General features: G+C 38.9%; 1 protein-coding gene across 2 annotated transcripts in view; it reads left to right on the top strand.

Annotated features, from left to right (window-relative positions):
• The window catches only part of CUX1 (cut like homeobox 1), a 373,050-nt gene that overhangs the window by 270,782 nt on the left and 85,205 nt on the right, over positions 1 to 17,063 (top strand). The window contains exons 18-20 of one of the 2 annotated variants that reach the window (XM_026656512.1): positions 843 to 1,669; positions 5,122 to 5,287; positions 5,916 to 5,972. The exons of the other annotated variant lie outside the window; for it this stretch is intronic. Coding sequence (XP_026512297.1) covers positions 843 to 1,669; positions 5,122 to 5,287; positions 5,916 to 5,972 — 1,050 coding nt within the window. The remainder of the gene's footprint in view (positions 1 to 842; positions 1,670 to 5,121; positions 5,288 to 5,915; positions 5,973 to 17,063) is intronic. 2 annotated transcript variants of the gene reach the window in all.

Below are 17,063 nucleotides of genomic sequence, written 5' to 3'. Positions count from 1 at the left end.
GGAAGGCCATATCAGCACTAATTCACCACTAAAACCCTTCAGTTGGACTCTTTGTCTCTTCTTTGATGCCCATGGGCTCCATACAGGGTAGAGATCAAGAGTTCTTCCTAGAGCTTCTGCTTGGCAATGCAGACCACTATGTCTGGACATCAAACTTATTTTTGAAAACTGTTGAATAATTGTGTTCTTTTTAGCGACATTTCATTCAGTGGTTTGGAAAAAAAGAGAGAGAGAGAGCTGAATAGTCAGGGAAAGAAAAGAATTAAGTTCTTTGTAAAAGTCCTTGAGTTTTTAAATTTCTAATTCTGTTTTGGGTAGTAGAAGGATTAACCCTATCAGATTATTTTTGTTGTAACAGGACACTAGCAGTGCAGCCGGGTGACCGGATTTTGTTTGTGCATGATTCATTTGGGGGAGACAGAGAACCAAATGCTTAAGTAAATGTAGCTGGGACCATGAAATGTTAATGTCACTTTTGGGGAAGTATACATTTGCAGGGGGGTGGGGAGAGGAGAGGGCCAATTTTTCAAAGCTATATATTTGCAAATGTTTGCAAATCAGTTATACATATGGAGTTTGGGTGTCTGGGTGTGCATGTGTGGCTGCAAATATTTTCCAGGGCCTAACTTTGAAAACGGTCGTCTTTGATTAGAGAAAATCAGATTTTTATATATATATATATATATGTGTGTGTGTGTGTGTGTGTGTGTGTGTGTGTGTGTGTAGAAATGTACTGCAGACCATCTGTTCCCTCACAGGTTTGTTAGGAAAAATTTACAGTGGCACTGAATGTGTATATTATATAAAAAGTGTTACAGTTCATCTTTGGTTTGTTTTCACAGCTGAGCCGGCTCAGCCACCTTCTGCATCTAGCAGTGGCAATTCTGATGAGGCCATTCGATCCATTCTGCAACAAGCCCGACGTGAAATGGAAGCACAGCAGGCTGCCCTTGAACCTGCCTTAAAAACAACACCTTTGTCTCAAGCAGACATTTCCATCTTGTCCCCAAAACTAATATCTACACCTGCAATGTCTTCAGTTTCCAGTTATTCTCCATTGGCCTTGTCGCTGAAGAAACATTCAACTGTCATGGATTCTAATATATCTGCATTGCAGAACCTCTCTGGGCTAAAAAAGGAGCACCAGGAAACACCAGTTTTAGAGCTTCATGGAATAACTGATTCTGCACAGGGTGTGCTGAGGCATGTTAAAAATGAATTGGGACGTGGTGGTGTTTGGAAGGACCATTGGTGGAACACTGTTCAGCATGACAGAAGAAATACCACTCTTTCTGAAGATACAAAGGTCGAGGAAGCCAGCAGTGGAAAAGAAAAGGTCAGCAACCAGACAAGGTCAGATCGTAGCCAACTCCAAGGACCATCCTCTTCAGAATACTGGAAGGAGTGGCCAAATGCTGAATCTCCATATTCCCAGAGCTCTGAATTGAGCATGACTGGGGCAAGCCGCAGTGAGACACCACAAAATAGCCCCCTTCCTTCCTCTCCTATTGTACCTATATCAAAGCCATCCAAACCCTCAGTTCCTCCATTGACACCTGAGCAGTATGAGATTTACATGTACCAGGAAGTGGATACAATAGAGCTAACTCGTCAGGTCAAAGAAAAGCTAGCAAAGAATGGCATCTGCCAAAGGATCTTTGGGGAAAAGGTAAAGAACTGATTTTTCATTACACTAACACTTTCAACATGTAGCGCTATATTCTTATGTAGAGGGATGTGAATCTGCCACATAAAGGCTCAACATTTCTTTTTCATTCAGTAGTTACAAAATATATTTACAAGTGAAATGTATGAGTCATATCTTATTAAATTTCACAGATTTTCTGCTTCTGACTTCTATACAAAAAGCTTCTTCAATAGCTTACAGTAAGAACACGAAGCTAATTTCTTCTTTTCACAGTTCAGGGCAACTGCATGTGTATTCCCCCCCTGTGGTCCACCAAGAGCACCCACTTAACGGTTTCTGGCTCCCAGTCATCACCTCTTGGGCAGAGACCAAGGCTGCACAGTTCCTTTACTATGCTGTAATATTCTCAGCAAGCCAGGCTACCTAAACGGGCCAGGATCTCCACTTTCCTTTCTCTGTAAAGGTTATGAACAGTATAACTGCCTGTAGTTACAAGTTACTACACAGCTCTTTATAGTCAAGCACATTTATTCTTACGATGCAAACAATACAGAAAAACAGTAAAAGTTCCCATACGCTAACCAGAGGTCACCCATCAGTCTTATGAGGGCTTAGTAGGTCTATTCCTTCTAACCCTTCCACAAGGATTGCCCCCCCACACCTAGACAGAAGGTCCTGTCCATTTGTGGATCAGAAAGAAGGCCCTGAATCAGTTTAAATTCAGGCTATTTATCAAAAAGTCCTTCTTTTTGTCTGTTGGTCTCTGGGGAATCTAGTTTGAGCTATTATGTGCAAGCTTCCCCAGGAGGACTTTACTTACCTCTTGGGGTGTGGGGGAGGGAAAATGACAATCTGGCTGATTTGCATAATCATCACTCTCTGTTTTTAACTCTGGAGGAGCTGTGGTAGCCCTGTCCCATGAAGCAGAACACAGTCATATATAAACCATTCATTTAAAACAAATGGACCCCAACAATATTGCATGTGTTTGCAATATCTGTGTCACTCCTCAGCTACATTCATTTTAAGTTCGAACATATATCGAGACACGATATTTAATATCCACTAAAGCACTGGTCCCCAAACTGTGGGCCACACACCCCCTAGGGGGGCACGGAGGAAAGTTCAGGGGAAGGGGAGGAGAGGGCGCGCCACCCAGCTGCGCTCTGTTCCCAGCTGCAGTCCCGGCTCCCAGCCCCACCCCCAGCCTTGGCCCATGGCTACGGCACCAGCCTCAGCCCATGGCCACGGCCCAACCTTGGCCCCTGGCCGCAGCTCCGTTCCCGGTCCCAGATCCCCACCCCCAGCTGCAGCCCCAATCTCGCCCCCTCCTCCCCCCCGCGAGAGCTGCAGCTCTGGCTCCTGGGAGAAGTAGGGGTGTGTGGACGGGATAAGGGGGGTGACCCTGAAAAGTTTGGGGACCACTGTGCTAAAGTGAACTCATGGAATATTTGAGTAATATCCTTGCCACAGATCAGTAAATCTAACAGATTTTTGTAGATGAAGGTTAAGGGACTCCGGAAACCTGAAATTTCTTGTTTAATATTTAAAAATAATATAAGGGGATTTGGAACTCTCTCTGCTCTTCAGTCTTACATTTTTAGTTAAGAATTCTTTATATAGTCATTGCTCAGCCCCTAAGTGTCCAGCCTCCCAGTTAGCATTAATATCTTTTTTTTTTTTATTTTTTTAAGTGAGCCCTTGGTGATACATATACATAGAATCATAGAATCATAGAATATCAGGATTGGAAGGGACCTCTGGAGGTCATCTAGTCCAACCCCCTGCTCAAAGCAGGACCAATCCCCAGACAGATTTTTACCCCAGTTCCCTAAATGGCCCCCTCAAGGATTGAACTCACAACCCTGGGTTTAGCAGGCCAATGCTCAAACCACTGAGCTATCTCTCCCCCCAAAAGACATATTTGCCTTTTCTCAATGGGTCCATTGTATAGCTGATGGTCCTTAATGGGCCATCAAGCAGGCTAGGCAGAGCTAACCCCAGCTTGTCTAGGATGTCACCCAGAAGCATAGCATAAGTTTGCAATACAGACAGTATAGAGCCAATATTCATAACTTCAACTACAAAACTGATACACACATATAGGCAGCATAATCACAACCAGTAAACCATAACCTTGTCTCAGACACCCTATTTGACCCCCTTTATACAAGATTTGGGTGCCACTACAGGACCTTGGTTGCAACAATGATCTATACGGTCCCAGTTCCTCTCAATAACGTCACAACCACTGCTTTAGACCATCCCTGACAGGTGTCCGTCCAACCCGTACTTAACCGCCAATGATGGGGACTCCACAACCCCCCCTAAAAGCCCATTCCAGAATTGAACCACTCTAGAAAGTTTTTCCCAATATCCAATCCAAAATCTCCCTTGCTGCAGATCAAGCCCACTAGTTCTTGTCCTACCTTCAGCGGAGATGCAGAACAATTGATCACCATCCTCCTTACAACAGCACTTAATGTATTTAAAGATTTACCAGTCTTTTTTCAAGACTACACTTGTGCAGCTTTTTCAATCTTTCCTCATAGGTCAGGTCTTCCAATTGTAGAATGTGGCATTTTGAAGCTACATCACTCCGAGTTCTGATGGTCTCAGATCTCAGAGCTAAGTAGAGTCATTACTTAGATGGAAGACACCAAGGAGCATCTAAAGCTACAGGAAGTGGTGTTGTTGATTCAGTAGGTGGCATTATTCCCTCTGATTCGGTACTGAATCAATGTCCCAGCAGGATACTACATACATTAGGCTACTACAAGTACCATGTTTCAAATAAGACATAAAACTAAGAGCTTGACCACTTGCGGTCATTAGATATTCTGTGGAGCTTTCGTAAAACAATGGATGTTAAACTCAAGTGTCCTGGCTGAATTCCAGGTCAGCTAATTACATTCTGCCTATCTACATTCCTCCTGTAGTTTTAATTGGCTACAGTATGACAGTATTCACTTCCTCTCTCAAACTATTGTGTACAGTTGCAATTCATTGTTAAAGATGAGCTAATGTGTACAAAACGAAGCTGTTAAAGATTTAAATGATTAGCACAATTGATGGGTAAATCTGAAAGTTTCAAGTATGTTTATTTTAAAACAAAATACATAAAAATGGTTTCCTGTTTTTATTTACCTGCTAGGACCAGGTCTCTGTGATTCTCCAGTTAGAACTGATGACATTACATCATACAGTGTATTATGCAGCTCCCTGTGCTCTTGTAGGTGTTTGCTCTTGCAGGAAAAACGCCTACTCCTTCCTGAACTCAATATTTACACACACAAAAACATTTCCATTTACTTATAAAATATGCATATGTAATTAAAGCTACCCCTGTGCTTTCTGATTAATGATGAATATACACATGACATGAGCAATATGCCGGTGGTAAGTATATCACAAAAGTTACCCACCCCTAAATTAAATATGCTAATATGCCATTCTTGATTGCTTCATTTCAGGTGTTGGGCCTATCCCAAGGGAGTGTCAGTGACATGCTCTCCAGGCCAAAGCCATGGAGTAAATTGACGCAAAAAGGCCGAGAACCATTTATTCGTATGCAGCTCTGGTTGAATGGGGAACTGGGACAATGTGTCCTGCCTGCACAAGGGCAGCAACAAGGACAAGGTAATTAAAATTCCACTATGTTGTTTGCATTGAAGGAGAGGAATTATTTTTAAATTGCAGTAAGGGAGAGTTTTTTCTTAAATTAGCTCTGCCATTTGTATAAGTAGAATTGCCCATCTCGACTTCACAACCTGTTGTTAAGGGACTCACCGGGATTTTACGCAGAAGGATTAGTTTCCGCTTAATTCCTAAACAGGAGATGATGAGTTAACAATTAAAATAGCGGTGTTTATGCATAAAAGCATATAAATCAAGCAACTTTGGATAAAGAGCTAGAAAAATGTGAAAGTTAAACTCAGTCACATTTTAATAGGAATTACTTGTTGGGGAGGATATTTCTAAAGTTCTCTGAAGAATTTTGATTCCTGTAACCAGATAAAAGAATTAAGTTTTAAAGAGTGGTTGTAATTCTGTTTTTTACCATTGTTTTTATTACGCTGTTTAGAAGTACCAAATATCTAGTTGTTGTTTTTAGTAATACCAAGACAGATTTTGCTCTCACTTGGTTGTAACTGAGATCAACATTTGACTAATTGTTAAATCTGTTTAGAATTGGAGTTATTGCCTGGTTTGGTGGATTGGGAGTCTCCTTTATTGTTCCCTGATTTTACTGTTCTCTCTTCTTTAGTCCTCCACTCAGTGACATCACTGCAGGATTCCCTACAGCAGGGATGTGCAAGCTCAGGTAATCAACTGGCTTCAAATGCTTTGCTGTACAGTAATTCACTACATTTTATTCTATTGCTGCTGTCTTGATGCCCAAAGGATTCTTGTGTTTTGTTGTTATAGCATGCAGGAACACCTTCAGGGTTTTTATTAACAGTTAATTCCTCATCCCCTCTGTGTTGCTATGGTAGATCTTGAAAATGCGAGCATTTAACAGGATACATTAGACTGAAAGACTATGTTCTGAGATCATTTGCTCTGTATTATTTTTTACCATAGTTTATCAATTTGACATGTGACAGTGGCTGTAAAACAGAAGCGTTTCATTTGTAATATGATCTACATACCTCAACTGCCTTATTTGTTGGTATATTTTTTTTCACCCTCAGTTGTGGTTCTAAACCAGCTTTTCTAATTTAAAGTTGAGGAAGATTGCTAAATATGCAGCTCACCCTCCCACCCCTTCACTAAAACACAACAGAGATTTGTGAAAAATGCAAGTGAATTGCTTAAAGATGTTTCTGAGGATGACCATTACAGTAGGGAGCCCAAGTATAAAGCAGCTGTTTTCCTGCTGTTAGATACCAAACTCTACCCACGCACACTATTTAACCAGTGATACAGTTAACTGATGTAAGCCATTTATACTGTATTCCAGGCTACAGAAATACTTGTGTTCTGTGGTTGCAAGATGATCAGGTGCTATAAATGCGAGAATTACAGCAGTTCAGAATGGAAAGGAAGGACTGTTAGGTCATCTTGCCCATCTCCTTGCAATTGTAACACAGTACCTTTTTCTAATAATTTGTCCAGTTCAGGTTAAATGTCCTAAATAATGGGGTTTCCACCATTTCCCTTACTATGAGACTCTTACAGTGAGATGTATTAGGCTGTAAAACAGAAGCGTTTCATTTGTAATATGATCTACATACCCCAACTGCCTTATTTGTTGGCATATTTTTTTTCACCCTCAATTGTGGTTCTAAACTTATTTATTTCTCATATTGAGAAATTCTCTAAATTTTCCCCAGGAGTTAGATGAAAATGGAATGAATAAAGGCAAAATGTCAGCATTAAAACCAACCATGAAAATAAAATCTTCATGAATAAAATGAGAAACAGTCTTTGCAATCACAGAGCTATTGTTACTTACCTACAAGCATTTAAAGAACATGTAAATTTCCTGAGGCATTTTTACACTGCTGCTCATGAAAGTATGCAATAGCTACTTTTCTGTAGCATTCATCCAACACCAGTCGGTCACTATTCTAATTTAAATATATATATAAATAATTGAGAAAACATAAATGTATTATTTGATATTTTCTAACAGATCATTTAAAACTAGTAAGGTTTCAAATGGAAGGGAAGGGGGAAAAGGCTATATTTTTATTGTTAATCATTTTTCTGGTCCCTAACAGTAATTAAGAAAGGGTTGAAATACTGACCTACAGTATTGCCATCTGATCAACGTATGGGTTCCCAGGAGGCTAGCTAGTAGCTAACAGTTATTTCCTTCAGGAAGTTTAGATGAGTTAGTGTGAGGTTCTGCTCCACTGCTACACATCTCCACCTAGTCTGTCAGTTACTGCCCTTGAGCTAATATTTTGCAATGTGCTAAGTTTTTATTAGCTGAATGGAGCATATTATTGAGTACCACCCCTTATTTTTGCCTTAAAGGTGACCTGCAAATGAGGGGGGAAATGGGATTGTGTCCATTTCTTTCTTTTTATAATTAAAAATAAATACACGAATAAAATTGTTTATTTTTAGAATTAGAAGTTCATTTCTTGTTTTCCCTTTTATACTTGGTAGAACTAATAGGCTTATGACATCACAGGAGATTGAAGCATGATCAGTTGAGAGGGGAAGGATAGTCTGATGATAGTTTTTGTTGCCACCTATATTTTAATTCAAATGCCTGGCAAACAGTTGGTAGAAAAGCTGTGTTTGTGAAAGATTCAACATCCCACCCCTATACTTGAGGGCTGTAAATGCTTCAACTCCAATTTGACTGTCCTTCAAGGAGTTTTCCAGCAAAACCAGTGAAGACAAAGACATATCTAAAGTAAAAATCAAGGAGAATGTAACTTTTTTTTAAACATTCAGGACTTCTCTGTATGATACACAACCATATAGATTTATGATCTTATATCATAAATAAACAAAAAAGGGTCCAAACCTTTAATACATTTAAGTATTTGCAAGAATAGCCTCTGATACCAGACTATAATCTGATACTCTTCTGTATTCTGTGTCTGTGAGTTTTAAGCATCAGGCTAGTAATCAGAAGATCCTTGCGCAAGTTCTACTGAATAAGTTTTACACACTAATGGTATCTATACTTCCAGTGGTGGAAAAGAAAATCAGTATGTTCTTTCTTACATTTTCTTCATGTATCTTTCTGCCTTTGGGTAAATCTCTCTTTTTAATGAGGTATGTGTCAACAACATGGACCAAATCATATGGAAAAAAATTCTGAATTAATGTCACCCAACTGCATCAGCCTGTTTCTTTTTTTCAGTGAATTTGGCCCTTATTTAGTTGCATTTTTGATGGTCAAAGCTAGATTAGAATTGAGAATAATGGAGATATCCCATCTCCTAGAACTGGAAGGGACCTTGAAAGGTCATTGAGTCCAGCCCCCTGCCTTCACTAGCAGGACTAAGTACTGATTTTGCCCCCGATCCCCAAGTGGCCCCCTCAAGGATTGAACTCACAACCCTGGGTTTAGCAGGCCAATGCTCAAACCACTGAGCTATCCCTCCCCCCAGTTAGAGAGTTGCAATATATATTAGGACATGTGTATATGAATGAGTGTTTTAAACACTTGTATGTAGCTCCTGTATTGGTTTTATTTGGATTTTTTGAGTTACTTTCTTTACTGAGTGTCTGTAAAACTTTACCAAAAAAAAGATACCGTGGTATTATGTACCAATTCTGTTGATTGCCTTGATATTCCCAAGAACGTTGAATTTTTAATTCACTTCTGTATTTATCCTTTGTGAAGGTCATATAGTATCCATATACTACATTAAAGACTTGCATGTCTTTTTGATATGTGTTTCTGTTAGGGTCTTCTTTTGACCTAATGTGGAAATCTTCGTTTGTCAGTACAGCTGTGGGTGATCTCAGGGGATTTTGAATTTCCCTTTTGTTTGTCTTCCTTTCTGAGTATCATCCATCATTCCTAACTTCATGCTGCTTAGCAGTAGAAATGCTCATGGGAATTGAAGAAAGGATTATAGCTGCATAAAATGGGGAGCTCTAATTAAAGCTTGTTTTTTAAATCAAAATCTTGCTTGAGATAATTGCACATCACCTAGTGATTTAAAAACCAAAGATTTATTGTATTTAGATCTACTGAAATATTACATAAAACCTTTCTTTTCAAAATAAAAAAATGTGTAACAAGGGATGATTAATCTTTATCATCCCTTGGGAAAGTAGTATGGAAAAATCCGAAGACAAGTATAAAGTTTACTCCAGATGTGATAGTAGTACATGCATTACAAAATGACAGGAAAGCCAGATATCTGATCTATCTCTATTCATACCATGCTCATCACAGTGTTATCTTTCAATAACAGAAGCTAACAGGTAGTTAATTGTGGATTGGGTCAATCTCCCTATTACACAGCAACAGAGTTGTTAGATATTGTTTTCGGTCTTGTTTTAATTACTGTTGTGGGAAAACTAAGGCAAAGATATGAGTGTTACTCTTTTGTTCTGGATGCAGTGAGATTCCGATCTCTTGAGGAAAGGAGTTTGATAGCCTCAAGTTGGTCATGAAAAAAGCTCTATCTCCATTTCTCATGATTCTTACCTTTATTGTGCATGGCTTTGTAGTTCCAGAGGAGCACAACTGTTATAGGAGGTGTTCCAGTAGTTAGCTCAGACCAATCTATTGAGAACTTTGATAATTCAAACCATGTGCTAATATACATGGACATTGGTTCCTCTGCTCCTGAGACCATCTCAGATTTAGATTTTATCATCTGTGAAACAGGCGAATAACTCCTTGTAGCAAGAGATACTGGGTTCTGTGAGAATGCATTCTCAGTTAACAAAGTTGCTCATGGTTTGAAATGGTTCTGATGAATATGACTTTATGGCCAGTAAGATGGAGAAGAAAGGGCGATCTCTTGATCTAAGAATCATGAGACTAATGGAATTCCTTACACAAGTAGGTTAAATTCAAATACTTATTTTAAACTTTGGTTAAAGAGGCTAATAAAAATATTACTGCCATTATTATCAGTGTGAGCCAGATCAGAATAGAATTTTTTAGTTAGTTAGTTAAAGCTGTATGGATAATTCAACAGAATCAAGACCCTTGTGCTAACTCTAAAATGTAATTTTAATAGGCGAATTGGTTAAGTTTCCACATCACTTGTGCATACTGAGGTTGCAGCTCTAAGTAATTGGCCCCGGTCTGTGTTGATTTCAAGCAGTAGGATATCAACTGGCACCTCACAAGGGCAGCTGCTATAGTCTGTCTATCTTATGTGTATGATTAAATTCTGTGCTATTTCCTTGATAATTTGGACCGTGAAAACCTTCCTGGTAACTTTTCTAGTATCAATTAAGCAAGGAGAATCACTGTCCAATGCACTTTATTGGGACCTTAAAATGCAGTGCAAAGTCAGTATTAAAGTTGACTCTTAGTATAACAGGGACAGCATTGCTAGAACATTAGTTTCACGTTTCTTTTCTAGAACTGTTCTTTTATCACAATCTGTTTTGTGTATCCATAGTACTGTGTGTGTATTATTGATGCTTAGTAAATAATTGATTTTATTGAAACTCTACCGCTATTCTTTTTCATAGACCCTTTAGCATAGGAGATGCCTTTATCATACAAATGTTAATCTTTTTTTTTTATGCACGTTATCCTAGAATTTCTCCTGTTAAAGCCCTTTCCCACTCATTTTTATTTTGGGTCCACATGCACTAGGTAAACAATGATCAAAACTTCCGCAACACAATTCCCTCCTCATTGTGGTCCCTACCTTAGGTATAAAAGTGTGTTTGGCATTCTAAAATCTGTAATTATGAGCACCAACATTATAAGGAAAGATTCATTGTAGATGTAATGTAGTAACTAGGTGACAACACTCTTTCCCTATTTACGTGGAGGAAAGGGAACTCATGCAATACCCTGAAGCTGATCTTAATTTATTTTAAATAGTTAATATGGGTCTATATCTTCATTTTTAGAAGTTCTGCACACAATCCAGTGCAACCTATGTTTTTTTTCTTTTTTTGGTCAGGCTGTGTGGATTCCATAAATCCACTGTCCTATGGTCTGAGCACAAGACGGCGAGCCAGGAACTCAGGCATTCTAGTACTTTTCTCTGTCACTGATTCCCTCAGTAAACTTGGGCAAGTCATATAGGCTCTCTGCCTCAGTTTCTCCATTTGTAAAAATTGAGATAATACCTACTTTAGAGGATGCTTCTCGTAATTAATGAATATGTATAAAGCTTGAAGATGAAAAGTTTAATTAGTTGTACTGTAACCACTGCTATTTTTGTCAAGCAGTTATGGAAAAGTACCAATTAGCACAATATGTCAGTGCACTGAGATTTTTCTAGATCAGCATAGTGCTTACAGTTCCTTATTTAAGGGATTGCAATAGTCCAAAATTGTTGATGAAATCTTTGCTTCTGGAATAGTTTGCTATAATTCATTAGTTCAAATGTATTTTAAGATCAACCAAACCATGTGACCTCCATGGTGCATATTCTTTCCAAGCTTAGTTCAGAGTGAAGATCTGGTCTGTTAAATATGATAGACTTCAGACACTCATTTCTCTCAATTTCTTTATATTCTTAATCATTCATCAATGTTTTTCCCCATTCATCCCTTTTTTTGGAGGGGATCTTCCCCCTGTCATAAGAGAGCCTGGATCCTCTGACCCTCCCTCATTACAAACAGTCTATGGATTCTACAGCCAGCTGCTAGCTCCAGGAGGAGCTGGGTATGAAAGAATGATCTCGTGTTTTGAAAACCAGAATGTAAGAGTAACTGACCCTAAATCAGCAAGCAGCATTGACATAAAGGATGCCTTAGCATTTGTGTTGTGGTGCCGGAAGGTCTGACAGCTTGGGGGGGGGGGGGGAGATAGGGCTCTGGATGGTTTGGCAGCTGAGAAGAAGGGTCAGGCACCTTCCTCTGTATTGAGAGGGAGTCTGGAGGGCTTGGCAGCTGCAAAAGAGGTCAGGAAAGGTACTTATCACTAGGGGTCAGGCATTTGGGAGGGTTTGTCTGCTGGCGAGGAGTCATGTTGGGTTTTTGGTTGCTTGGAGGGAAGTGAGGCACATGTCTCTTCATAGGAAGCTACAAGGGTTTGGCTTCTGGGATTGGTCACATAAGAGTGCTTATCAGAGGGAAAGAGGGTATTAATCTATTTCATCCCCTTTGGCTATGGTCATGTATACAGGCAAACTACAACTTTAGGTTGCTTGGCAATTTAGTAAAATGTTGTTGAGGTGGATGAGAATTACCTTGTTTTGGCTGCATAAAACAGATAATGGACTGTTTCCTTCCTGAGTTACTGAATAAAAAGTGTATGCTCCAAATGTACAGGTCATTGCTTCCAATCCATAATGAGGATACAGCTTTAAAGCAGGTATGTTTCCCAGGAACTAGTCTTAACATGAAGTAAACATTCTGTGCTGGAAAGTAACAGATTATACCTCTGACAAGTAATTAAATCATGTTTAGATTATAAGGAGCTGTGTGTTGGTTGATAAATATGTAAGATCATTTCCAAGAAGAGAAAACTGAAAATTAAGTATCCTCCAAGTTACCTTGTGGCTGTCCCTTTTGTTTCAGTGGAGAGGAAGAAAAGGAAAGGTGTATGTGTCGAATCTAATTTGATAGATATTTGAGATTTTTTTTTTAATTTGTAAATAATCATCCAGAAGATTGTTCCTATGATTATTTTAATTCTGATGGAAACAGTTTCCCTTCTAGGTCATCGTTCCCCTACAGAGCAAATGTTGAAATACAATGTTACTGTGTGGGAGCCAGAAAGTTAAATAGATTAGAAATCAAGTATAAAGAAAACTGAAACTGACTGGTCTATTTTCATTGTCCAAGCTGAGTGAAATGCAAAAAATTAAACAAAGAATATCAATAAAGTGAATTTGATATTTAAAATTCTTACAGTTTTAATGATCAAAGATGGTACTAATAATACATTTAAGGAAATTTGTTTCTTAAAAAAACAGTATTTGAAACCCTGTGTCCCTCTTCAAGAAGTGTATTCTACATCCAGAATAACATAAGCACCATTTGAAGCATTTTAAAGGCATGAGCCTGAGAGATGCAGACCACCAGCAAAATTCCTTTGGACATCAGTACTCTGCACATCTCCCGTCAGACACTGGGTCAATGATAAAAATACTCCTTTTTAAACAAAATTTATCTTTGCAATTTGTTCCTTCCACTTCTCCTTCCCCTATCCTATCATTATAAAACATACCCTAGCTGCTTTCTTCTCCTAAAAAACTTCATCAGATCCACCTCTCAGATACTTCTTCCACCCCAGCACCCTCTTTTACACCTTTGCTTTCTAAGGAAATATTGGGATGTGTAAAGGTGATGGAAACTGCCCCCTTCCCACTCTCCATATCTTCACACAGATGAACAAGTAATTAGTTTAGTCTCAGTGTAACTTCAGTTTTGTTTTACATTTGTTTCTCTCCTTTTCTCTTTTGGAACTTGTATCCTAAAAATAGAGTAAGTTGGAACTGGCAGATGTTTCATTTGTCCTTTACAAGAGGACCAAAATTAGCCTGTTATTTGGTACCTAAATAAAGCAGCTAAACTGTCTTTGTACGAACTTTACAATTACAATCTATTGAAGTTGCAACATTTTATTTTGTTTACTGGTATTACGTAAGCAAGATCAGCACCTAAAAATCCATAAGACCTTGAGAGAGAGAGAGAGAGAGGATGAGCAGGAATGAACACAATTGTGTTTTTAATCTCCTGTTTTGAGACAGTTATTTTTTCTTGTGAAGATTTTTTGTTTTTGGTTTGTTTTAAAGGTAACTTGGAAATGCTCTAAAACTGCATATTGTAAAGGTAAAAAAAATCTAGTAAAAGGACAGCAATGGTTTCTCTAATTTTTCAGAGAGAAAATCTGCACAGAATGCCTGAAGCTGGGTTAGCAGTGGGACTCCCCAGAGGCAACAGAAAGATGTTATAATCAATTACCACATCATAACACTGATGTATGATAATTACTGAGTGTTCCTCCTGAGATAGTGCAGCATTTGGCTGGGATGCAGCTCTTTCATGGTCCACTGCCTGATTAATATGCAAATAATAGGCTGATTGCATGATGAATGCAGAAAATGAGTTCGCTGATAACGTGAGCACCGAAGCGGGAAGATGATAAATTACTTTTACTGACTGTCCTACATTAAGTACCCTTTCTCAACAATTTTATCACAAATTAAGTAAAGCAGTATGGAGAGATTATGAGGATGTGTAAAATAATGTACCTTAATAGCTTTTATAATATTGTTGCGTATAATGTAAATGGCATTTTCTTTCAGTACTTTAGCCAGTACTCCTCCAGAACGGTTTTGCATTTAGTACAGTAACACGCAGGGACAGTCCATTCAGCCGTTTTCTGTTAAGATGAAGAGCAATCTGCTATACCAACATATATGACTGGTGATGGGTTGGCCTTTCTTATGAGAAAAAGAATCCAGATATTAGCCCCTCAAGTATCTTGCCCCTAGCAAATGAATGTCCACATTGTTTAGTGGGGGGGGAATATTCTTCAATACAGAACAGGATGTACACTGGACATATGGATGCTGTTGCACCTGGTTTAAGCTGTATATCCAGGGGCAAACGAGGTTAAGACACTGAACACGTTCATAGAAGCACCTGCATACTCTATCTAAGTTTGTTAAGAAGCTTGAGGTGGAGAGAGGACCAAACGGATATGATGGTGATAACATGTTGAGTTCTAGTCTAACCACCTCATCATCAGCTGGAGCATCAGCAAAGATGTTACAATAATAACTAAGTTAGGACCTCTTAGAAGCATTGAATCGGTGAAAAATTGTCATATAATGATTAATCTTTGCTTACAATAAGGCAATTTAAACACAAGTTTTGTTTTTGGCATCTTGGTAGGATGTTTTTATGACAGATATTTGTTTAATCTTCAGGAACTCATTAATAAAACTGTTCCTACACACAAGCTGCTTTAGTAATAAGGTTACTGAAGATAATTTCTAACAGTTACTGTATTCTTAAATCAATATGGATTTCTGAAGAAGTAGTGAGCTATGGTAACACAGAAAAATCAGGTTTTTAAAAAGTGTTTGGTGGTGTACAATGGTGTCTTAAAAACCTGCCAGGATGCGAGTGTTAAATGGAATTTTAATTTATATAATTAACTTAAAAATAATCTTCTAAAATTATCTCAGCTGTGGTTCTAGAAACTGTGATTGTCTATATGCTAACACAAACCCTCAGTTTTCTTCCCGGTTTTTCAAAAAGTGCATTAATGTAGTGATCATCTAGTCCATCCCTGGACCAGTTCAGGAGTGTTCCTTAAACCATATCTTTTGGAGTTTTGTCCAATCTTTTTTTTTTTTTTAAAAAGTGCCAGCTAATTCCACAGGCTAATAGCACTGCCAAGAAGGTTTTCCTGGTAGCCTAAATTTCTCTTTTCTTAATTTTGTCCCATTACCTCTAGTTATACCCTTATTAGTACAAGCTTAAATACTGTAATTCTCTACATCCTTGATGTTCACAGTGCCCATCATTGGTGATTACAGATACACCTCTACCTCGATATAACGCTGTCCTCGGGAGCCAAAAAACCTTACCGTGTTATAGGTGAAACGGCGTTATATTGAACTTGCTTTGCTCTACCCGCCGCCCCCCCCCCCCCCCCCCGAACACTGCTTTACCGCGTTATATCCGAATTCATGTTATAGCGGGTCGCGTTATATCGGGGTAGAGGTGTATTCTCTTTAGGACCCCTCAACTCTGCAACTACAAGTGTAACTTTGTACCCAGTTAGAGGCCCAGTCCTCTTAACTTGTTACATATTATATGTTTTGGTTTATGTCAATAGTGCAGTATCTCTTCCCTCACAGCCATGTTTGCATATTAATTCTTACTGTGCTGCATAACTCTTCGTATCAGCACATCAGGGAACACCTGAGCAGCTACACCATAGTGCATAGATTGCCTAGAAGACACACTCACAGAGGTCTTGAGAAACAGAAGACTAGCCAAAGTAGCACAGGAATAGCCACCACAGCAAAATACATTGAAGAACCAGTTACACAAGAAGGCAACCATGTGTCAGCCTAGGCCTCTGGTAAGGATAAAACACTGTTAACTGCTGTAGTTGCTAACAAAATATTATCCATGCTGTGTGTGGACACAAATCATGTTTGGAGCCAAGTATGTTTCTGGCTGGTTATAAATTTGATTTAAAGTCATAGGGTGGACAAAGCATTCTTTAGCCAGTTAGATAAGCTATCTGTAAGTGAATAGCAGTGCACACCAACTCCCTCCTTTGGATCCTGCAAGCGTGAACTAAAAGGTACCTAGTTCACATTAACCTAGTCCTCTTTAAACAGGACTACATTAATACAAACTAGGCACCTTTTAGTTTGCACCCACAGCATTCACATGGGGAGTAACAGTGGAGCACCTTTCTGCACGCTGTGTAGTCTGAACTGTGGGGCAGTCTAGACCTAAACTTGAACTTTTCTCACTGTTTGCCAGTACCAGTGCTAGACAATGATAAAAATATTCGTTTAGACTGAGCACTGGCCTATCACATTATAAATTAAGGCAGTTTGGGACTACATATAGATAGAGATGGTATGATAGAGACCAAGGAAGTGACACTTTCTTCTCTGCTCTTGAAATACTATATTTAAAACTGCCTGCACCTGATCTACAATAGGGCCTTTACCACTGCTAACTCACTGGGAACTGCACCACTACTAGCAAACATAATGTCAAAGGGAGTTCTGCAGGGACTTAATTTGTACTAATATTGGGCACTATGGGTTGAATTTTCAAAAGTATGTAATCAAGTTAAATGCCCAAC

This window comes from Terrapene carolina, unplaced genomic scaffold (assembly GCF_002925995.2).
Source record: "Terrapene carolina triunguis isolate 2854851 unplaced genomic scaffold, T_m_triunguis-2.0 Scaffold231, whole genome shotgun sequence".
Taxonomy (NCBI): domain Eukaryota; kingdom Metazoa; phylum Chordata; order Testudines; family Emydidae; genus Terrapene; species Terrapene triunguis.
Note: the sequence above shows the minus strand (reverse complement) of the source record. Positions and strands in the feature narration are given on the sequence as shown.